Source organism: Schistocerca serialis, chromosome 6 (genome assembly GCF_023864345.2).
Source record: "Schistocerca serialis cubense isolate TAMUIC-IGC-003099 chromosome 6, iqSchSeri2.2, whole genome shotgun sequence".
In the NCBI taxonomy this organism is placed as follows: domain Eukaryota; kingdom Metazoa; phylum Arthropoda; class Insecta; order Orthoptera; family Acrididae; genus Schistocerca; species Schistocerca serialis.
The window spans coordinates 761,092,419-761,117,714 of record NC_064643.1 but is presented as its reverse complement, the minus strand read 5'-3'; the positions used below and the strand labels follow the sequence as shown (position 1 = coordinate 761,117,714).

Below are 25,296 nucleotides of genomic sequence, written 5' to 3'. Positions count from 1 at the left end.
CGAAGTCATGAGATACCTGGTAATATTGTGTCGGGTCTCCTTTTGCCCACGTAGTGCAGCACCTCGACGTGACACGGACTCAACAAGTCGCTGGAAGTCCCCTGCAGGAATACAGAGCCACGCTGCCCCTGTAGCCGTCCACAATTGGGGAAGTGTTGCGGGTGCAGAATTTTGTACACGAACTGACCTCTCGATTGCGTCCTATAAATGTTGGATGGGCTTCGTGTCGGGCAATCTGGGTGGGCAGATCATTCGCTTGAACTGTCTAGAATGTTCTTCAAACCAATCGCTAACAATTCTAGTCCGGTGACATGGAGCGTTGTTATCAATAAACATTCCATCGTTGTTTGGTAACAGGAAGTGGATGAACAGCTGCATATTCTCTCCAAGTAGCCTAACATATCCATTTTCAGTAAATGATTGGTTTAGTTGGACTAGAGGACCCAGGTTTATTCTATGTAAACACAATCCACAAGACTATGGAGCCACCACCAGCTTGCACAGAGCCCTGCCGAAAACTTGGGTCGATGGCCTCGTGGGGTCTGCGGCGCAGTCTGACTCTACGATCAGCTCGTACCAGCTGATATCGGGACTCATCTCACCAGGCCACGGTTTTCCAGTTGTCTAGGGTCCAACAGATATGGTCATGAGCACAGGAGAGGTGCTGCAGCCGTACTGTGCTTTTAGCAAAGGCATTCGCATCGATCGTCTGCTGCCATACCCCATTAACGCTGTATTTCGCCGCACTGCCCTAACGGATACGTCTGTCGTACTCCGACAATGATTCCTGCAGATTTTTCATTCAGTGTTGCTTGTCTGTTAGCACTGACAACTCTAGGCAAACGCCTCTGCTCTCGGTCGTTAAGTGAAGACCGTTGGCCACTGTGTTGTGTTTGGTGAGAGGTAATGCCTGAAATCTGGTATTCTCGGCACACTCTTGACACTGTGAATCGCGAAATATTGAAGCCGCTAACGAATCCCGAAATGGAATGTTCAAAGTCTCTTAATTCCAGTCGTACGGGCATAACCACGTTGGAAACCTTTTCACTTGAATCACCCGAGTACGAATGACTGCGCCGCCAACGCAGTGCCCTTTTACACCTTACGTACGCGGTACTACCGCCATCTGTATACGCCACATGACTATTCCATGACTTGGGTCACCTCAGTGTAATGGCCACATTGTAGCTACAAGAATAGGGAAGCGTGACATTTACACGCATCGTACTTGGGGGTGTCTTCGCCTGCCGAGCGCCCGCCGCTGAAGCAAGAAGCGGCGGCAGCTGCAGCCCGGGGCAGGCGCTATCTCCCGCCTGCCGTGCCATTCTGTGGCCGGCCTGCCGATAACGCAGCGCCAGATGGTCGCCCGGCGCCTCCTGCAGCCTCTCCACGCTAAACCTCTGCCTCGTACCCCACTACCGTGGTCCGTATCCGCTTCAGAAAAAGCAACCAGCGTTTGCCGCTGCTAGCCAAAGATCGCTTAACTGTACAGTAGCCGACGTACTCCTGAGGAAGCGTATGTTACCAGCGCGAGAAGAGGGTTCACCTCTCCGTAGCGACTACCTTTCTAATAGTGTTACATCCCAATTTTCTTATTTTACGCTTTAAGTTTCCTAAGAGTACAAGAGATACACTTGACGCTTGGCTTAAATTTTAATTACCCGCCATGTTACGAAGGTGCGAGTCGCATCACAGGGTGTGTATAGATCTGTTCATGAAAGTGAAAAACACTTGTAATTGTGAATGTATTACAAAGACATATACCCTTTTGACAGCAAAAGGACGTGCATACTAAAACAAGCAAGAAAATGATGCTGCGTCATTCATAGCATTGCAGACCTAATCAAGGTACAGCGGTAAGAAGCGTGCAAATGTCAGCAGCTGTTGAATAATGCTTTCGTAGCTCAGTGGCGTAGTCGGCTGTCTAGTTTCCAACTACCTGGCGACAAAAAATTGGTTCGTATCTGGCTTAGAACAGTATGTTTTGCGTTACTCTGCCAATTTGTTTACTCTGCAGAAATCATAATATTGTTGTTGTTGTGGTCTTCAGTCCTGAGACTGGTTTGATGCAGCTCTCCATGCTACTACACTCCTGGAAATGGAAAAAAGAACACATTGACACCGGTGTGTCAGACCCACCATACTTGCTCCGGACACTGCGAGAGGGCTGTACAAGCAATGATCACACGCACGGCACAGCGGACACACCAGGAAGCGCGGTGTTGGCCGTCGAATGGCGCTAGCTGCGCAGCATTTGTGCACCGCCGCCGTCAGTGTCAGCCAGTTTGCCGTGGCATACGGAGCTCCATCGCAGCCTTTAACACTGGTAGCATGCCGCGACAGCGTGGACGTGAACCGTATGTGCAGTTGACGGACTTTGAGCGAGGGCGTATAGTGGGCATGCGGGAGGCCGGGTGGACGTACCGCCGAATTGCTCAACACGTGGGGCGTGAGGTCTCCACAGTACATCGATGTTGTCGCCAGTGGTCGGCGGAAGGTGCACGTGCCTGTCGACCTGGGACCGGACCGCAGCGACGCACGGATGCACGCCAAGACCGTAGGATCCTACGCAGTGCCGTAGGGGACCGCACCGCCACTTCCCAGCAAATTAGGGACACTGTTGCTCCTGGGGTATCGGCGAAGACCATTTGCAATCGTCTCCATGAAGCTGGGCTACGGTCCCGCACACCGTTAGGCCGCCTTCCGCTCACGCCCCAACATCGTGCAGCCCGCCTCCAGTGGTGTCGCGACAGGCGTGAATGGAGGGACGAATGGAGACGTGTCGTCTTCAGCGATGAGAGTCGCTTCTGCCTTGGTGCCAATGATGGTCGTATGCGTGTTTGGCGCCGTGCAGGTGAGCGCCACAATCAGGACTGCATACGACTGAGGCACACAGGGCCAACACCCGGCATCATGGTGTGGGGAGCGATCTCCTACACTGGCCGTACACCACTGGTGATCGTCGAGGGGACACTGAATAGTGCACGGTACATCCAAACCGTCATCGAACCCATCGTTCTACCATTCCTAGACCGGCAAGGGAACTTGCTGTTCCAACAGGACAATGCACGTCGGCATGTATCCCGTGCCACCCAACGTGCTCTAGAAGGTGTAAGTCAACTACCCTGGCCAGCAAGATCTCCGGATCTGTCCCCCATTGAGCATGTTTGGGACTGGATGAAGCGTCGTCTCACGCGGTCTGCACGTCCAGCACGAACGCTGGTCCAACTGAGGCGCCAGGTGGAAATGGCATGGCAAGCCGTTCCACAGGACTACATCCAGCATCTCTACGGTCGTCTCCATGGGAGAGTAGCAGCCTGAATTGCTGCGAAAGGTAGATATACACTGTACTAGTGCCGACATTGTGCATGCTCTGTTGCCTGTGTCTATGTGCCTGTGGTTCTGTCAGTGTGATCATGTGATGTATCTGACCCCAGGAATGTATCAATAAAGTTTCTCCTTCCTGGGACAATGAATTCACGGTGTTCTTATTTCAATTTCCAGGAGTGTATATCCTGTGCAAGCTTCTTCATCTCCCAGTACCTACCGCAACCTAGATCCTTCTGAATCTGCTCTTGGTCTCCCTCTACGATTTTTACCCTTCACGCTGGCCTCCAATACTAAATTGGTGACCCCTTGATGCCTCAGAACATGTCCTACCAACCGGTCCCTTCTTCTAGTCAATTTGTGCCACAAACTTCTTTTCTCCCCAATCCTATTCAATACCTCCTCATTCCTTACGTGATCTACCCATCTAATCTTCAGCATTCTTCTGTAGCACCACATTTCGAAAGCTTCTATTCTCTTCTTGTCCAAACTACTTGTCGTCCATGTTTCACTTCCATACGGCTACACTCCATACAAAAACTTTCAGTAACGACTTCCTGACACTTAAATCTATACTCGATGTTAACAAATTTCTCTTCTTCAGAAACGCTTTCCTTGCCATTGCCAGTCTACATTTTATATCCTCTCTACTTCGACCATCATCAGTTATTTTGCTCCCCAAATAGCAAAACTCCTTTACTACTTTAAGTGTCTCATTTCCTAATCTAATTCCCTCAGCATCACCCGACTTAATTCGACTACATTCCATTATCCTCGTTTTACTTTTGTTGATGTTCATTTTATATCCTTCTTTCAAGACACTTTCATAATATTAACAAAACGAATGGTTCACAGTTCTTAATACGATTTTTCGGTCCTCAAAAGGGCACAGAAGTAGCTTTTTGCCACTTAATATTCAGTCCAAAGGCCTTAATTTTCAGTTGACTGTCAGTAACCTACGAGGTGAGTAAAAAATCTTTCGTTTTCTGCCACTTCTTCCCACTCAGCTAGGACGACGTTCCAAAGGTCATCACGAATTCACGGCGCGGGGCAGCCCAGTTTTCTCGCATCGCATCGTGTTTCATCTCTGCCCATACATTTTCGAAAGTATTTTGGGCTGGTGCAGAAGAAGGCCAATAGGGAAGAGAAATCTCACTCTGTTTTGAACTACGCTGCTGCGCCATCGCTGACATGTATGTAGCAGAGTAGTCTTGGAGGAAACAGATTACTCCCTCAGCATATCGTTGTCGCACTGGTGGGACAATAGTATTATTACTCATGGGCGGCTTCAAGTCGACCACCTGTCTCGTGAACCATTCGAAGTCCATAGGAATACAGCCACTGTCAAACTGATACACACGACCACTGTGAACACTTGGATGTATTAGGCGTTGAAACGGACACCACGCGGCCTGTATATTCGTACTGTACAATCATTCACTGACGACAATACCGACACGTCGGAAAATATCACATTCCGCCAATCACGACTGACATTCTTCGGCAAACGCTAATTGGTGGAGTCGATGATCATCACGGAGCCTCACATTTGTCGCGGCACGTTTCCCAAGTAGTCTGGCCTCCTGAAGCGGACGCCGAACGGAATCCACAGACCACCAGAGAAAGGCAGTGTTACAGTGTATTTCAATACACTGCGTGTAAAAAACGACTTTGCCGTGACGTGTTGACAAGTTCGTTTTCCTTGACAGGTGCTGTTACATGCGAAAGCGCAGTTCACACATGTCAGATGGATTCTCTAATACTTCGATAACGTTTTATGCATCGTCGCGCAGCGCACTTAGAACGCTGTCAAAGTCCACAAGAGTAATGACACGCTCACAAATAGCTTGTTCACGATGAGGAACGGCGCACGAATGATGTTACTCGACAGGAAGTGATGGACGCAGGTACATGACCCGCTCTGCTATTTTCACTGGTTGTTATAGAGCGAATCGTGTCCTTGCAAAACTAAATCGACTCGACAGACTGTCTGCTTGTAACCGCGCAATATCACTAAAACTGTATGAGTAATTTTCACGTATTATTCCAAACAGAGGTAGTAAATTAAAGTCTGCGATTATAGGGAGGTCAGTCTCCGCCTGAAATGACTCCCATTGATTTATAGCGAAGATTCCGTCGCATCTTATGTGGCAAAGTAGCTGCTCATCATAGAAATGTGTTTCGTGTAATACAGTTGAGGGCTTTGTAGACAACAAATGTTGAAGCAGAAAAATATATTTCTCATGGCGAAAAAAATCATCACATGGACTCGAACATGAGACATTTTACATTTAAAGCCTGCATGTTGTTTACTCGGCACAGTGACCATTTAAGAACTTTCAGTTAACTTGTCCTAGACTATGGATGATACCAGCATAACCTATTTGCAGAAAATATTTTTTGACTTCTTGGAACAGATCTGGAATACCGAAAAGGTCAATTTTCTTTAATTTTTGACCTAATGTTCCCTCATCTGCATGTTCCCGAGGTAGGTTGAAATATATGGCATGTTGCGTTTCATTCGCGTCAGTGCTGTACCGGACTTTTAACTCTGGCTGCGATTTCCGCCGGTCAGTTTTTCTGCTGCCATGTGTACAAGATACACAGAAGGCAACTGTACTCATCCTGGAATATTCCTCGATCCCCAAAATGAAAATGTGAATTACGGATGTTCGCTACAAACACCCATAAGATCCTGCATTAGATCCTATACGTCGCAAGGAAGAGGGATAAAACTGCTAGCCGTATTCACATTTATGTTTGTTTTCAGAATGAACTTCCACACTGCAGCCTCGTGTGCGCTGATTTGTAACGCCCTGGAAGATTAAAACTGTATGCCGGACTGGGACTTGAACTTGGGACCTTTGACTTTCCCGGACGAGTGCTCTGCCGACTGACCTACCCAGATACGACCCATAAGCTGCCCTCATAGCCACCTCGCTCGATTAGTCACCGAGTTATCGGCATCAACTTCCTTTTTAAAAAATGATAATAGTAGATCTTGATAAGCCAAATTCTGCGATATAATTATTTTGTTGATCTCGGAAGATATTACATTTTAATTTGGGATTCTGAACTGTTCTTTCGGATGTTAGACTCTGGGCCTTTAAAAAAAATAGAGAGGAGTAGATAATTCTTCCTGTACAACGCACAGCACGCTCCCTCGTTTGAGTAATTCAGTTGACGCCAAAATATTCTTTGTGTTTAGTGAAGAATCATTGTCTGATAAAACATTCACCAGTACAGATCCGCTCCCTCAGCATCTACCACTTTGTGGCCCATCAAACCAATGATACCAGATTACAAAACCAGATTCATTAAAGCCCGCATCTCGTGGTCGTGCGGTAGCGTTCTCGCTTCCCACGCCCGGGTTCCCGGGTTCGATTCCCGGCGGGGTCAGAGATTTTCTCTGCCTCGTGATGGCTGGGTGTTGTGTGATGTCCTTAGGTTAGTTAGGTTTAAGTAGTTCTAAGTTCTAGGGGACTGATGACCTAAGATGTTAAGTCCCATAGTGCTCAGAGCCATTTGAACCAGATTCATTAATTTCACCGTGACTCCTTCACAAACCCGTACTAACCGGGGACCTTATCGCTCTGCAACAGTAAGTCAATAGCTTATAAAATCATCGTTGTGTGCAACTGATCAGATTATACAGTGGACTAGGAATCAAATGACTAAGCGTTAGGGCCGGAGTTTGGACTGGAGGGTAATGTGACCGCTTCATTTTCGAGGGAACCATCACGTCGTTTGACTTAAATGGTTTAGGAAACCCACAGTAAACATAAATGCTTATGAGCGGAGAGGGACGAGAACTGCCATCCTTCCGAATGCGAGTCCAGTGTGTGAACCACGGCGACATCTCGCACAACAGAAGTTGTGTCGTACCACAACTGCCTAGCGTTGTAAAGAAAACTGATACTATTACTGAAATCAGTCTTATAAGTTGCACCGTTAACGGTTTTGCTGTTACAAAGCAAAAGAGTTTTTTAAATACGTGTTTCTGGTGCACGAACTATTTCGTCTACAATATCTCCTATAAACGGTTATTGTTGTAAACTGTTACGTACAAAGTAGGTACAGAAGCTTCTGCTCACGTTTTAGGAAAAACTTTTACCGATACAGAGAGACTTTTATATTTTTATTTAGAAATTGCAGATTTCGATTTAATAAATGGTAACTTGCTTCCACATTTCAGTCAAAATGTCACTAATTTCCTACCTTACGAATCCCTTCTACTCCTAGACCTCAAAGGATACTTTTTATATGTGATTAATCATTTGTCGCCTTATCGAAAGATGTCATTCACCATGACAGCAGGAAAGTAACACCGCTCTAAATTCAAACCTTTATCCAAAGGCTGTTCCGCATTTTTCATTCTTTTATTGTAGAACGAGCTATTATTTCGTGTGCATAACGGATCCCACATTCTCCGAATTTAGAATAGCCTTGTATCACCTTTTACACCTCTACACGCCATCAAGAACACGCAGTGCAAGCAAAGTACTTCTGTAAAAGAGACACAAGCTCTAGAAGCGCTTTTTAATAATACCGTTAACTGAAGCGACAATATTTGAACATTTCCTGCGGTTAAGAATCTCAAAGCCGTATCAAACAGAAAATTTCTCTTGTCGCCTGACGAATACAAGTGAAATGTTAGAGCAAAATTCTAAGACTCTCTAAAATAGTCAGACGCTGCAAGGGTCTGGCGAGTTGTTTGATGGCTACAATTCATCTCTGACTTAAGTTCCCCATCTGAATTTTATGAGGTGCTGGTAGATTCTTCAATGTGGCATTTGTTGATCGCATTTCAGCTCTCTATAAATGACATATAAAATATACATACAACTGACACTGAATTTCACCAGTTCCCTCCAAGAGCCCTTAATGTTTTACGCATGTGACACCTTGCTTTAGTAGAACGTTTATCACAGGTATGAAGAATTCGCTAAAGGAAAGTCATGAATAATATGAAAATGCAGTTCCTAAAGTGGAGCTCAATGGAGTAACATGTAATCAAACTAATTTTTCTTCCCTTAAACCCTAATGTCGTCGGCAGGACGATAAACCGCAATCTTTTTTTTTTCCTCTGACTGACCACATTTTGAAAGACCTTTATCGAAACTGAAACACTTGTTATTTCAGCCTTTGTATAACGCTAAAAGATAAATATCAGTTATAGCGATGAGGAATGTAGTTTACTTCTTTCATAGATGAACAGACAACGATTATTATAATGTATTCCATATTCCTGCAGAGGAAAGTACTGACAGACTTTCGGAAACGTACTGTTTTACTGACGTATCGACAATAACTTTTGACGTTACGATGAATATCTGTAAGCGGCGTACTTGATGGAAATGGAATGGATGATATCGAACCGCTACGGAATGCTTAGGACATGTGGGAAGAGATAATGACTTGAAGACGATCTCTGGAGGAGTAACATAAAGAGCTGATTTTCCGGCGGTACAGCTCCAACAAATGAGACTGGTTCTTTAGGAGATACAAATCAACGGTTATGACTGCATAATAAAGCAGTTCGGCGAGGAAGGAGGACCTTAATCTGATCCCACCAAGTGACACGCAGGTGGTCGTCGGCGGGATTCATCTAGAAGATCACGCATAAGATTTTGGTGGCTAAACAAGTTGTTGAGATTGATAAACCACCACTGTGCTCAACACCGTGACAATGTCAGCGAAGCAGCCCCAGGAATAAGTTAATTCAAAGCAATCTTTAACCTGACGTTACGTCATCGCCGTTTGGACGTAGAGTCAATATTAGGCAATATCGCATTCTGAATAGATGCTCCTCAGTAGTCACAGACATTTCGCACCATTACGCAGCTGCTTCCTTATTTATTAAGAACTGTTAGTTTTTGAGGACTTTTAATTCGTAAAAGGAATTTTCTGGTGGGTGAAACAGACATCAGGCATGGTTGAATATGGATCTGAAAAAGAGGATCGACCGAAGTTCAGGGTCATCATAGCGACTACAGGAAGATGGAGGAATGTTTACGAATTCAAAAAGTATTAAGATGGGTACTACTCAGGAGAACGACGGTTGAAACCCGCGTCCGCCCATCCAGATTTAGCTTTTGCGTGATTTCCCTAAATTGCTGCAGGCAAACCCCTCGATTGTTCCTTTGAAAGGGCCGATTTTCTTCACCATCCTTGACACTAACCAAGCTTGTGCACCGTCTCTAATGACCTCGATGTCGACTGGACGTTAAAACCAGCCTTCCTTCCTTCCTTAAGATCAGTACTGCCAAGGAGGCGCACGAAGCAGATGTGAAAAATATCGGTGCTCACAGAATGGTTGCAATTCTCAACGTACATCGGAGAGAAGAACTATCTCGAAGCCTGAAAAGAAAATTCAAGGAGTCCTAATCATTATTTCGTTTGAAGGTAATGACGAAATAAAAATAAAATACTAATGAATCCCATTCGTATTTACTCTTATGTGCTTTTATGTCGCAACTGTCAAGGATGTTCTGTACAACAAGTCTGCAGATAATCTGTTCAGAAAGTGAACTTAAGTAATACGTACAATGAAAGAGCACATCAAAATTAGCAAATTCTGCTGTCTAAATAATGATCACGCTACATTCGTATGGACAGAAAACACACAATTTGATACACAAACTCGTAATCATGCATCTGCTTAAGTGTGAATAATCAAAGGTAAACATGAGAAAACTGTTCAACAAACGAGCAACTGTTATACATATCTATCAGTGCGATGAATGAGAAGCAATAAAACCTTAATCTGATTTAGCAAATCAATTACCCACTTTAGTGTTAGAAGATATCATCTTAGAAGACTGAAAAAATTCTAACGCACTTTTATAGCAGCTTTAGACCTACAGTAGGCTTTTGACAATGCTGACTGGAATATGCTCTCTCAAAATACCGATTGTAAAAGGGATCAAATACAAGAACGGAAAGGTTATTTACCACTTTTACAGAAACAGACATCAGCTATAACATTCGAACGACATGAAAAGGATGCTATAGTTCAGAAGGGAGTCATACAGGGTCGTAGCGTTTTCCCGATCTGAACATTGAGCAAGCAGTAAAGGAAAAATTTTGAGATCAATTAAAGTTCAGGGAGAACAACCAGAAACTGTGGGGTTTGGCAACGACATTGTAGTTCTGTCGGAGACGAGAAACATCGTAAAAGAGCAGTTGAACGAAAGTGTCTTCGAAAGAGATTATAAGATAAACATCAACAACAGTAAAACGTGAATAGCGAAATGTAGTCGAATGTAATCAGTTGATGCCAGGGGAGTTAGATTTAGAACGAAGACACTAATTATAGTACCGAATATCCTACTTTGGGAGCAAAATAAGTGATGATGACTGGAGTAAAGACGGTATAATTTGCAAAATTGCAACAGCAAGGAAAGCTTTTCTGAAAAAGGGAGATATTTTAACATTTAATAGAAAGCGCTAGAAAGTCTTTGCTGAACGTATTAGTCGTCAGCAGAGCTGTGTATGGAAGTGAAACATGGACAATAAACAGTACAGACAAGAAGAAAATAGAAGATTTTGAAATGTGACGCTGCAGAAAAAAATGAAAATTACTTAGGTAAATCGGATAATTGAAAAGATAGACTGTATATAATTGGAGATAAAATAAATTTCTGGCACTATTTGACTAAAAGGCAGAAGTAACCCAAAGCATAAAAGAATCGTCAGTGTGGGTAGTGTGTGTGTGTGTGTGGGGGGGGGGGGGGGGGGGGGAAATTGTAGACTTGGTTCAGGTGGTTGAAGGTTGGAATAACTTACAAAAATGATGAAATGATGGGATTCGCACTGGAGAGACTAGCGTGGAGAGTTACACAAGACAAGTCTTCCAATTGAAGACCCTAACAACAGAAACAACAACAACAATATGTTACTTACCTAGCGGCTCAAGATTTAAACGCATTAGATTACTGACGCCTTAAGAAACGTTGTGAAGAAAATTAAGTATCTTTCGATGAGACAGATTTGGAATTTATTGCTGCCATCAGATTAATCAAGAGTCGTCTTGGTTAAAATTCACACATTTGCTGCGTCTATAAAGACCTCGACGAGACATAAACCTTTATCTTAACTACTTCTTTAAGCAGAGTAGATATGGACGTATGAGAGGCAATGCAAGAGAGTGACACGTGTAAGGCTGTACATTTTGCTCATTCTTTAATCGTTTCTTGTCCTGATTTGCTTGAGATTTTCGTTCGAGATGTACTGCATTCCACAGATTGCTTGGATGAAACTGTGTTTGTAAAATCAGTATTGTAGTGCTATCAACAAACCCACGTTTCAAAAATAGTTTTATGATCCGAAGAATGAACATTAAAAAAATACACGTAACACTTTTATTCAGTTACATTAATATTTCACAGTGCATTGTATTGTCTAATGCTACAGAAATATTAATATTTCACAGTGCATTGTATTGTCTAATGCTACAGAAATTTTTCCTGACTTGTATCTACGAAATTCTTTGGGTCATCTCATTCATCTCTTTTGTTTTGATTAGTACGTCCAACTGAAGTGGAAAGTACATTTATGATGTAATATACAGACACGTGCTTGCCTTTTGTGATTCTGGTTTTAGTTTCCTTCCCGAGTCGAAACACAATTTGGAAAGTACCTACACACTGAGATACCTTAATTGCGTGATCTGAGAGATAATATTTTGTGTGACTCCACTATATTCAGATAAAACCATAACGTCCTCAATTAAAATAATATCCCCCGTAACTGCACATGCAGTAGCGTGGAACATGCCCATTTCGCCTTCTATACAGACTGCCCGCATAACGTTCCCGCTGATTTGGTAGTGTGACTGCTGGTGCAAAGCTTTCACGCATATCCCAGAAGGGCAAGAAATCTTTAACTTAGCACAGGAGGAAAATCGTATCATTACAGTCTCTTAATAGCATAATGGATTTATAAGGTGTTTTCGATGCGCTCCAGCGGATACCATGTAGATAAAAGTTGTGCGAGATTGTGAGTGTACACCTCAACGCAAAATCTGGGCCAATGGTATTCTGCACTGCCTCGAGTATTTAAAAGTTATTGGTTAATCTTTTAAATTAAAGAACATTAATAAATACATGCCCTGTATCGTTGTTAATTTGTGTCGTAAAAAGCTGAGAATGTGATACTCTTGTCAACGACTCGCACAAAATACGTATTATAATAAATAACAGAGCATCCAAAGATACAAGAAGCCTGCAAAGTGTCTTTAATACTCATATCTGTAAATACGAACAATAAATATGTTTTGAATATGAGCCAAGAACAAGGAATTAATATGTCAAAGACGCTTAGCAAGAAAAAATATTTATATGGTGAAGTTTTCCTGTCGTTATTTTGCTTGTTTCGATATTTATCGAATATTTCTCCGTATGAAATATAGAAGCCACCAGATATAATAGTAATTATTACCAGAATTCTCAGTGACAATTGAGGTACTTCGCATTGCTGTCCTCAGAAATTTATAGAGGTGACTTGAAACTGTCTTCATTCGATCTGCAGATGAAGTGTTATATGTGCAACAGTGTTGCGTGCATTGTAATGTCATTTTTGTATAGGTTTAATGGAAAAGAAGAGTCTACAACCACTGATCTACAGTCCAAGTTGGCTCATCCAGTGACCAACTGACGATGTCGTTAGGTCAGCATGGGAACACTTAGAGGTCACCTGCTGCGTCGTGTTATGTGACCAATGTGGTTTTCTTTGATCTGTTGTTCCCCTAAATGACCTTTCTTCGCCAATTATTTTGAGACTTCCTGGTTGGTGGTTTATCTGTCCTTTATATCATTAACACATGTCTCCCGCACCATCCCTCAAGTATTTCGAGATTTCTTTTTCAACTATTGTGCATTATTTTACAGCCATACAGCGCTACACTCCAATTATACAGCTCTTAACCATTCTTTTATTCATTTCAGAATTTATCTTGTTTCAACAAAGTATTTTTCTTACATACATGAACATTGCTTTTGCTTCTCAAATTCTTTGTCTTATGACTTCATTGCGTCTTCCGTCGCCTTACTTCCAAAATATTTGTATTATCTTGTTTCTTTTATTTTATTTCCTTTAGTTTTAATGTTTATTTCTATTGCTTTCTTGGACCACACGAATATTCCTGTCTTTTTCGGTTTATTGCCATGTCGTACTCATCCGTTAGTATTACATCTATAACTTCTACAATTATTTGGAGATGTTTTTCATCTGGGACTATCACAGTTATGATATCTGCAAACATGAGCATCTTTATTCTTTCTTTATTTATTCTGATACATATACAGTACTCTTTCACTCGTTTGTTGCATGTTCTATGTAGGTGTCAAACAGGGATTGGGACAGATGACATCTTCGTCTAACGCCTTTAAGAGGTCTAGCTTCCTCTTTGTATTTCTTGTCTTTACTATTGCTGTACTTACAAGGAACCTCTGGAGTGCGACGTCGCGAAAGGCCAATGATGTATACTGCCTTCGACGTCCCACATATTGTCTGCCATGCAACCACAACATTGGCTGCTAACGGCAACAGGGGGCGGGACTTGTAACAACACCAACGCTATACTATTGTACATATAATAATTTTTTTCTTCTGGTTTTCGGTAAATTAGTGTAATCGATGTTTTGATTTCATTTCTTTTCATGTCATTATGTTAAAGAAACTGTAAACAATTTTCGATGTGAATATTAATGTTTATGTCAAATTGCAAGCAATTAATATTATAACAAAATTGAAATGTAAGAAACGTTGAAACTATTGTAAGATGTCAAAGTTGTAATTGTGCGTCTGGTCCATACGTAGGCAATGTATTAGGATATGTAGAATGCAAAACCTCAGGTGAATACCCTGTCTGTAGGGGAGCGGTAAAAGGTGGATGGCAGGCGAGCGCGGGAAAATGCACACGGGCGCTGCACGGCATAACGGGCTCAGCAGTAGTAGTAGTCGGAGTTGGGCATCGGTCTGAGAAACACGTTCTGGATCGAGGAGGCTCTCCTGGAAAACGTGATTTCGTTGAGCCTCGGATGTGCCGTTTCCGACGCCTATACAGCATGGCAATATTCCATAGGCACTAAATGGAAAGTATTGCGACGCTATGAAGAAGTAAAGTGCCGATACTTCAAGAGCCATTGCTGTGATTGTATGTGTGCTCGGTGCCTCGTCATCTCGCCGCCCGCCAACCGCCACATCGATACGAACAGGTTGAAACTTTTAGTACTGTATTCGTGTGGACCAGTGTTACTTTTGTTCGATACTGTTTAATAACAACTTAAATTTTACCAGAACTGTACTATCATTTAATTATCCTCACAACTAACCTAGGCAGGGCCCTTTCCACATGTTGTGCAATCAGAGTGTCCCGAGATGAAGATTTAAAATTTATGTTAATAATAATTACCTGCAGACCTATCTATGTTAGAATGAAGTTTAAAGAACTTTGTTGTTAATAAAATAATAGATAAATAATATAGGTCTGACAAAGTTGGAAGATAATGTTGAAATTGGTTTAGTAATGAAGTTTAATTAATTTGAGACAAAAATAGTGGTAGTTAAATGAGCAGGAAATAAGACAAAAAGAGTAGTAACTCATATATTGGAAATCTTGAGTGCTTAATGATTTCAATAATCAAAATTTTCAATACAGTGGTCATAACAGTTTCAGGGTCCCCCCCCTTTTCTATTCATTTGAATTCTGAAGTGTACTGAACTGATTTGACCAGCAAGGTTAAAGTCAATATAAAACCAAAATTTATCAGTGTTTGACCTTTTTCAAAATTGACATTGTATGTGTGTTTCGAAAGTGCTATTTCTAGGGTAACCTATGCCCGATTTTAATCAGATCAATAGACAGTAAGAAGTTTGTAGTAAACATTATAGTGTATTGTTGTGTATTTGTGGCTTGTTCATATTAGTACAGAAAGTGAAATTATTAGTTCAGTAGATTTTCTGGTTCTAAAATTTACCATATAATGCAGTGTTACTACGTGTTGTTATGCTTGAACGTACATCCAATTGTACAGGGAAGAAACTCAGTTAATGCCTAATTAGGCTGGCGACCGTTTTATTAACAATTGGTAGCATCTGCTGTGTTGTTTCTTGTCCGTCCTAACGTGTAGTTGCACTTCAGACTTGCTTGACGTATCATTGTTGTTACTGAGTGGGTGTAAGTCTGATTTTGCCTCCATTCAGGTACACGCAGTCAACATATATACCAAAATCCTTTCTTATAAGGTGAAGCCCGTCAACTTAACATAGTACAGGCTTTAAAGAGTATCGCGTGCCATAAGCGCAGTGTTACAGACTGAAGGTGTCCAATGGCGAACACAGTATGAGGCTACGGAGTGTAGTTGAACTGCGCAGTCGACGAATAACGCACTAACAGTTTTACAGTGCTAGTGGTGTTGATACAGAGCAGAGCAGTGGCAGCGATAAACAAAACAGGTGTTGAATTATATTTACGACAACAGTTGCCGAAGTTGTCATTTCGTCAGAAAGGAACCTAGGGAATTTCGCAGAGTGAGAAAGAAGTGGCAAGTGAAATATTAGCGTTTCTGTAAGATGAGTCAGAGGTATGTTTGGTGTCGTATACGCTCGATTGTGCGGACAACGTACATGAGGAGTACAATGATGACGATATATGCTTAACAAGTGGAAGAGATACTGAAACACGTGTCAAGCAATGAACTTGATCATCCTTGTGGGACAGAGAGCCACAAATCCAATAGTAAAGGAGAATCATTGTCTAAGGAGCGGATACTAACGGTACGTGCCTGATAGTGACCTACTGCGCTGTGCACATCAAGTTGCGCGCAACATAGATTACAATGATTTCAAGAGAAGCAGTGGACGGTTGCACAACTAAAAATTGGTACAGAATTTGAAGACGTAAAATAAAGAAATTTCAAACAATGCATCAAGCTGACGATTCACAGCAAGCTGCGGAATCGGCCCGAACATTTGTAGGTGAGATAAACAAGTTCATCTCATCGTTCAGTAAGGAATTTGTTTTCAACTCCGACCAGTCAGGATTTGAAAAGGAAATGCACGCGAAAGGAACCCTGGAAATTAGAGGTACGAGTAGTGTTGTACCAAGATCAACCAACACCAATGCCTTAATGCATTCGTATACGCTTATGTCGACTGTTGATCTTGATAGTAAATTTGCGTGGAAAGTCATTTATTTTGCTGCGACGAGTTGGAGGTGCTCTTTCCCCCCTACGATTCTTTCTCGTGTGCATGATCTTGCAAGGGCAGTAGGGAATATTTACATGACAGGCGAGAGTGGACAAATGGGCGTCAGAGAACTACAAATATATAGTGTAAGAACTTATTTTGGCCCATATCTGGTCAAAGTAACTTGCTTTCGCCTGATTCCTTGTCTGCGTATAAAAATCATACTCCTCAAGAGCAAACCACCCATCCTGAAAAGTGTGTCACATAGCAGTTCATATCGCCTGTAAGCAACGGACAAATCCAGCCTCTGAATGTTTTTCTTTTTCGTGCCTGTAAAACATATTATTGCTCTATCTGGAGCTATGCCATAAAAGATAGCCAGTTTCGTCATAACCTCCACGGCAGACTGTTTCGCATTCGGTTGCATGTCATCACATTGCCTCAGTTCTCATCACCCCGTTACACCAGTATGATTCTATATGCATTCTTTAAGAGTGGATACCTAGCTGAACGTCCTGCCGGTTTGTATCTTGCAAGGAGCTCGCCTTCGATCTTGATGGTGATTACTGTGGCGATCCATTTTTCATTCGGTGTTCGTGATGCAAGTTAACGGTTTGTTTTAAGCATTTCTCGAATGTCGACGATTTCTATTTTGTGAAGAGTAATACACACATCCCATAGAAGGCTGATTTCTGCACATCCCGTAAACTCGTTTTCTGTCGCACTCCTGATGAACACGGTCAGTCATTAGCAGCTATATTTTTTTCTTGTCATTTTCAAATGAGCCTTAACTAAAGACTGAACCTGCGACGTCGCACTGTTAGTACTGTTTTTTAATTATTTTTTATCTATAGTCTAGTTCAATAACCTTTAGAATTTCTATTAATTTGTTCCAGTAGACGTTGTCGAACAATTTCCTGAAATCCATGAAAATTTTTCTGTTGCTTCTAAAACTTTCTTATGTTGCTATACCGTGAAGGCTTTCCGGACTGGGAAGGAGTGCCTGGTTCCCGACACGAATCCGCCCGGAGGACTTGTGTCGAGGTCCGGTGAGCCGGCCAGTCTGTGGATGGTTTTTAGGCGGTTTTCCATCTGCCTCGGCGAATGCTGGCTGGTTCCCCTTTTTCCGCCTCAGCTACACTATGTCGGCGATTGCTGTGCAAACAAGTTCTCTACGTACGCGTACAGCACCATTACTCTACCACGCAAACATAGGGGCTACAATCGTCTGGTGTGAGACGTTCCCTGGGGGGGATCCGCCGGGGGCCGAACGGCACAAAACTCTGAAAACGTGGTTCAGTGTGGGGCTGTGGAGGGGTGTAGTGGACTGTGGTAGCCGTCGTGGGGTTGTGGACCACTGCGGCTGCGGCGTAGACGGAGCCTATCCGTCATTTCTAGGCCCCCGGTTAACATACAATGCAATACTATACTGTGAAGGCGTAGGACAGCTTCTTTTCCGCCTCCGTTATCTCGGAAGCCAAACTGGTGTCCAGCTAAGCTTGTGTAATATATGAGAGTGACGATCTAAGCGACCAAACTTTCATTACATTAAGAGGCAAGAAATGGAGCGACGTGTACGAGTGGTGTGTGCAGTATGTTGCCGGTGTGACCAGTGCGGCTCTCTCTGTGTGTTGCAGGCTGCGGCTGCCACTCCGTGGGCGCGACGAGCGCGGTGTGCGACATCGTGACTGGCCAGTGCCCCTGCCGGCCCCACACGACCGGCCGCGCCTGCGACCGCTGCCAGGTAAGCTGCCCTGCCCCGCCACCACCGGCGCTGCGTCTGCTGCTCTGTGCTCTGGCCGGCCGGAGTAGCCGCGCGGTTCCACGCGCTTCAGTCCGGAACCGCGCTGCTACTACGGTCGCAGGTTCCAATCCTGCCTCGGGCATGGATGTGTGTGATGTCCTTAGGTTAGTTAGGTTTAAGTAGTTCTAAGTTCTAGGGCACTGATGACCTCAGCTGTTAAGTCCCATAGTGCTCAGAAGCATTTGAACCTTTTTTTTTTTTTGCTCTGATTCCTTATCTCGATATGCAGCCGTAGGTCATAAATACACAGGATGATTTCGTGATGATGATGATAAAAACTTTCAGAAGTTTAAATGTGTCAGTCTGAGGTAGGATACCCTGGCCCGGAATGACCGAAGTGAAAGTTAAAGCGAAAGTCGCTCTGATACCTCTGAAGTGGACTTTTTGTTTTCCATATGTGAGGGGAGGTGGTATCGGCCAAAACAAAACAAAAAATAATCTAGGAAACATTGGCTCTAAAATGCACACCTAAAGAGGTATGGGCTCTTGTTCAGTAGAACGCACTTGTTCAGTGTGTTTCACAGTAGCAAAGATGAACAAGTGCTGTTTACCTGTTTAGGTACGCACTTTAGATCCCATGTTTACTGGACATTTTTTTCTTGTTCTGCTCCATACTACCTCCTTTCAAAACATGAAAAGCAGGGAGCTTCCAGTAGAAGAAATTTGTTTCACTGTTTCGAAAATTGAAGTGCTCATAGCTCTTAAGCTATGTACTGTAGAGCCCATGTTTATTGGAATTTTCTTATTGTTTTAGTCCATACTACCTTCTCCCCAATATGTGGAAGAAAAGAACCTGGAGTAGAAGAGGTTCACAGTCAGAGGTATCGGAGCGATTTTTGCTTATACCTTTCATCTCGATAGTTTCCGGACCAAAGTTCCTTACCTCAGACTGATACATTTGCCCTTCCCCATCATCCGCGAAAGTTTGTAATATCGTCACGGAATCACCCTGTATAATTTAAACGGCTTTAACTTCTTCATCTCTGCTTTGAACTATTCCGATTTACTACAGCTGTTCGGTTAAGACCATTTATGAAAAAGTTGCAGCGTCTGTCATTCGGCCAGTGTTCTCTAATGATTTGCATCGTGTCCTACAAGTAAATGCGCAGTTGACCAGTTACTTTGTAAAATTTGGAAGTGCTTCACTACACGTAACACATAAAGGTTCTGTAGCAAGACGTTCACCAAAACACCTCGCAAACTGTTGGGATTGAAGCGTCACACACCTGTCCATTTAATACTCGTACAAGTCATAGACGGTCGGACTCTATCCTGAGCTAACATGTTTCTAATATTATCTGATACATAGCGCCTATCTCTAATAAAGATTGACTGAGGTCACAGATACGGGACACAAACACACTTCAATCACACACAAAATAAATACATGTAAGTGAGACATTTAAACGGATTAGAATACCTACAAATATTATTTAGCAAGAGCTGCTGCAACAATAACTCTGGGTTACTGTTTGACATTGAAGATGGATGTGTGGGTACGCACTGCAACCTTCTTATTAGAAAACATCTTTCACAAAACTAGCAATCAATAGAAATGACGTAAATGCCTGTATTGTTTCATCAGCACTGTCTTTAATAATGTGAGTTCACAACATCTATAGAACAAAATTGTAAGTATTTATCCCTAGTGTTTTTAAAATATCGTTAGTTAAATTATACAACCGTTAGGTCAACACACTTGTTATATGAACCTATGTAAAGTTCTGACATTGAAATTGCCCTTAACAGCACAGATTTCAATTTAATTTGAGGTGTTAACGAAGGAGAACTGGTAAAAAGGAAACTGAAAATTGTACCACACTTTACTGATATTTTTCTGTACGAGTTTATTTGTACTGGTGCACCGCAGCAACGAAATGTCGGTCGAAAGTGTGATTTCAGAGCTTCCTACCTGAGACAACTGCTGCAAGATCTCTGGGACCGACGCTCCTTTGTCTCGCCGATGACCGGTCCATCAGAATACACCAAGAATAAAACCTCATCGGTCCAAAAGCAGAACGGGACAAGTTCAGTCGTGTTAATTTAATAACAATAACGCAGATTACCAGAAACAACAGTGCACGGCAGCACGAGCATTAATCCCGAGGCGTTGTCGCCCATTTATTATTTTTATTTAAGCCGTTCTGGAGCTCGGCCTTCCCACAGATTGCAATACAGTTTTGAAGATACCAAACCGGTCCACAGACAGCCCATTGCTCCCAACGTAGACAATCCGTTTCACTCGTAATATTCAGCTTAACTCGTAATTCCAATGTAACATAACTCACTGACACTCCTCAACTGTCTCTTCGTAACATTATACCGTCATATTAAGTTTCCTGAAGGGCCGAAGCTCCTAAAACTGCAACGAAATTACACACATGCATGGAATTAACCTTACACAATAAATAACGGTGCTTGGTATTGGCTTGTCATCTGAAATCTTATTTTATACTCCTTCTACACAGTTTTAAACAAAACTGTACTCACAACTATGTACTGTTTTGTTTTCTTCCTCGCAGTCTGTTTTAATAAAAAACAGGAAAGCTTTGTTTATGACTTACATGTTTATGGTTGGTATTCTATTATGGAATCTGAATCGTCCGAAACTTTGTAATCCGACCCGTCTGCAGATTAAAACTATGCCAAATAGTGTCAATGAAGCTTATCCTTACAGATTCAGCAGCAGGAGAGATGTCTGACATCCCGTGTACCAATGTTCCCAGCCGATTTACCCATCATTTTAAGACTTCAGTTCCTACTCTAGGTTGCGTTGGCAGTAACAATAAACAAAGCTCAGTGTCAGAGAGGGGAAGAGGAGATGAACAGAGCAGGAAATAGACAAAGAAAGAGGGAAAGAGGGAATCGACAGAAAGTTGGGGCAGGACGAGGTGGAGAGAGGAGAGGGGAGGAAGAGATGGACAAAGAGAGAGGGGACAAGAAGAACAGTACGTGTATCCTATTGCCGGGTCCGCATGTGTATACTAACTGAGTACCTGCGTTGGTCTGATATGTACACACATCAAAAAAAGTTTTGCATCTCCCCAGTTCTCAGAACTCCTGAAGACAGACGTTGACTGGTTATTGTATCACAGACACAATCCCTTTAACTGTTCAGAGGAGTCACTACGCCTGCCCAAACATGTAAACAACCATGCATGAGCAGCGCCTATTAGACGGAGGGGCCCCGACAGCTTATCACTTCCAGTCATTCCACCAGGATGGAGGTACACGGCTCGTGTTGTCTGTAGTTCAACCATGCCTAGACGGTCAATACCGCGGTTCGATCTCGTTCGCGTTGTTACTTTGTGCCAGGAAGGGCTCTGAACAAGGGAAGTGTCCAGGAGTCTCGGAGTGAACCAAAGCGATGTTGTTTGGCCAAGGAGGAGATACAGGGAGACAGGAACTGTCGATGACATGCCTCGCTCAGGTCGCCCAAGGGCTACTACTGCAGTGAGTCACCGCTACCTGCGGAGGAACCCTGACAGCAAAGCCACCATGTTGAATAATGCTTTTCGTGCAGCCACAAGACGTCGTGTTACGACTCAAACTGTGCGCAATAGGCTGCATGATGCGCATCTTCACTCCCGACGTCTATGGCGAGCTCCATCTTTGCAACCACGACACCATACAGAGCGGTACAGATGGGCCCGACATGTCGAATGGACCGCTCAGGTTTGGCATCACGTTCTCTTCACCGATGAGTGCCGCATTTGCCTTCAACCAGACAATCGTCGGAGACGTGTTTGGAGGCAACCCAGTCTGTCTCAACACTGCCCAGCGTGTGCAGAAAGGTGGAGGTTCCCTGCTGTTTTGGGGTGGCATTAAGTGGGGCCGACGTACGCCGCTGGTGGTCATGCAAGGCACCACAACGGCAATACGATGCGTGACTGCCATCCTCCGACCGATAGTGCAACCATATCGGCAGCATATTGGCAAGGCATTCGTCTTCATGGACGACAATTTGCGCCCTTATATTGCACATCTTGTGAATGACTTCCTTCAGGATAACGACATCGCTCGAATAGAGCGGCCAGCATGTTCTCTAGACATGAACCCTATCAACTATGCCTGGGATAGATTGAAAAGGGCTGTTCATGAACGACGTGACTCACCAACCACTCTGAAGGATCTACACCGAATCGCCGTTGAGGAGGGGGATAATCCGGACCAAAAGTGCCTTGAGGAACGTGTGGATAGTATGCCAGACGATACAGGCATGCATCAACGGTAGAGGATGTCCTACTGGGTATTCGAGGTACCGGTGAGTACAGCAATCTGGACCACCACCACCACTGAAGATCTCGCTGTATGGTGGTACAACATGCAATGTGTGGTTTTCATGAGCAATAAAAAGGGAGGGAATGATGTTTATGTTTTTTTCTATTCCAATTTTCTATACGGGTTCCCCCGAGGTGATGCAAAACGTTTTTTGATGTGTGTAGTTATTTCATTTATATTAGTCCATCGCTTCCTTCCCCCTCCCTCTGTCCACCTCCTACTCCCCCTTCTCTCTGCCCACGTCCTCCACTCCCCTCGCCCATTCTCTGTCCATTTCCTCCTCTTTCCTTTCTATGCCCATCTCCTCCTACTCTCTCTTCCTGTGAGTCTGCTCCTCACTCTCTCTCTCTCTCTCTCTCTCTCTCTCTCTCTCTCTCTCTGTCCATCTCCTCCTTCCCTCGTATCTCCTGAACTACGTGTCGTACAACGATATAATTTTCTGCATCTATATATATATATATATATATATATATATATATATATATATATATATCTACATAAATACTACGCAAGCCAGCGCACGGTGCCTGGCGGACGGTACACTACACCACTACTACTCATTTCCTTTCCTCATCCACTCGCAAATAGGGCGAGAGAAAAACGACGCTTTATATGCTTCCGGGTGAGCCCTAGTTTCTCGTATCTTATCTTCGTGGTCCTTATGCATAGTGTGTGTTGGCGGCAGTAGAATCATTCGGCAGCCAGCTTAAAATGCCGAGTCTATAAATTTTCTCTAAAGTGTTTCTCAAAACGAACGTCGCCTTCCCTCTAGGGATCCCCATTTGAGTTGCCATAGCACCATAGCATCTCCGTAACATTTACGTGTTGTTCGAACCCACTGGTGATAAATCTAGCAGCCGGCCTCTGAATTGCTTCGATGTCTTGCTTGAATCCGACCTGGTACGGACCCCAAGCACTCGAGCAGTACTCAAGAATAGTTCGCACCAGCGTCCTACGTGCGGTCTAGTTACAGGTGAACCACTCCTTCCTAAAATTCTCCCAGTACACCGAATTCGACCACTCGCTTTCCCTACCACAGTTTTCACATGCTCGTTCCACCTCATATCGCTCTGCAAAATTTTGCCCAGATATTTAAACGACTTGACTGTGTCAAGCAGGACATTAGCAATACTGTATCCAAACTTAGGTTTGATCTTCCTACTCATCCGGATTAACTTACATTTTACCACATTTCGAACCAGCTGGCATACATCACACCAACAGGAAATTTTTTCAAAGTCGTCTTGTATCTTCCTACAGTCACTCAACTTCGATACCTTACCGTACACCACGGCATCATCAGCAGACAACGGCAGATTGCTGCACACCCTATCCGCCAAATAATTTATGTATCGCGAGAACAGCGGCCCTATCACACTTCCCTGGGGCACTCCTGACGATACCCTTGCCTCTGATGAAAACCCGCCTTCGAGGACAGCATACTGGGTTCTATTATTTAAGGAGTTTTCGACCCACTCACATATCTGTGAACTCACTCCATATGCTCGTACCTTCGCTAACAGCCTGCAACGGGGCACCGTGTCAAATGATGTCCGTAAATCTAGAAATATGGAGTCTGCCTGTTACCCTTCATCGGTAGTTCTCAGCAAACCATGTGAGAGAAGGGCAAGCTGAGTGTCGCTCGAGCGATGCTTTCTAAAACCGTGCTGACTCGTGGACACAAGGTTCTCAGTCTCATGAAAGTTTATTATATTCGAACTGAGAATATGCTCAAGGATTCTGCATTAAACACAAGTTAGCGATATTGGTCTGAAATTTTGCGGGTCCGTTCTTTTACCCTTCTTGTGCACTGGAGTCACCTGCGCTTTTTTCCAGTCGCTTGGGACTTTGTGCTGGTCGACAGACTCACGATAAATGCAAGATTGGTAAAGGGCCAATGTCGTAGAGGACTCTTGGTAAAACAGAACTGGAATTCCATCCGGACCTGATGATTTATTTGCTTTGAAATCTCTCAGCTGTTTCTCTACGCCAGGTATGCCTACTGCTATGTCTGTGTGAACGATTTCTTGAACGTGAAATTTAAAACTTCGGCTTTCGTTTTGCCATCAGACTGGTCAACAAGGGACTGAATGGAAGCCTTAGACCCGCTTAGCGATTTTACATACGACCAGAATTTTCTGCTTGCACCACGCGCGTGAGGCCGGCAGTCTTCACCGCCACCGCCAGCGGTCTGTACGAACTGAAAATCATCTCAGAACCCGTGCGTCAGGCGTCGATGGTACCGGCGTGAGGTACAACATCCAGACGACTGCACTCTGCACGCTCGCTAGCCACAGGCAAGGCCGCCTCCACGTCTCGGATGAGGCCACCGGCAGACAGACCGAGTGCTCACTGGCTTTCTTTCCAGCCCTGAAAGCTGTCTGCCTAAGGGGCTCCACCGCGCCCACATCATTGGAGCTCTCAATAACTAGTAGGCGTGTATCAGCCGAGAGCTGGAGGCCAATTGGCTCACTAAACAGACGGATGATCGCTTTCAAAACAAAACAAATGAGCAATTACTGCGCTACAGACTGCATGAATTTACACTTACAGAAACGCGGGATGAAACCTCTTAAACAGAGAAACACGCGCCAAATTTAATAAATATACTGCGTGGAAACACAGAAAAAGATAAACACTTACCTTCCCGCTTTTAAGTACATTCAGCACGTGGATACTGTCTGCTAAATGTG

General features: G+C 43.6%; 1 protein-coding gene across 1 annotated transcript in view; it reads left to right on the top strand.

Annotated features, from left to right (window-relative positions):
• LOC126485073 (laminin subunit alpha-1) overlaps positions 1-25,296 on the top strand; it is a 715,911-nt gene that overhangs the window by 450,143 nt on the left and 240,472 nt on the right. The window contains exon 14 of the mRNA XM_050108676.1: positions 18,156-18,262. Coding sequence (XP_049964633.1) covers positions 18,156-18,262 — 107 coding nt within the window. The remainder of the gene's footprint in view (positions 1-18,155; positions 18,263-25,296) is intronic.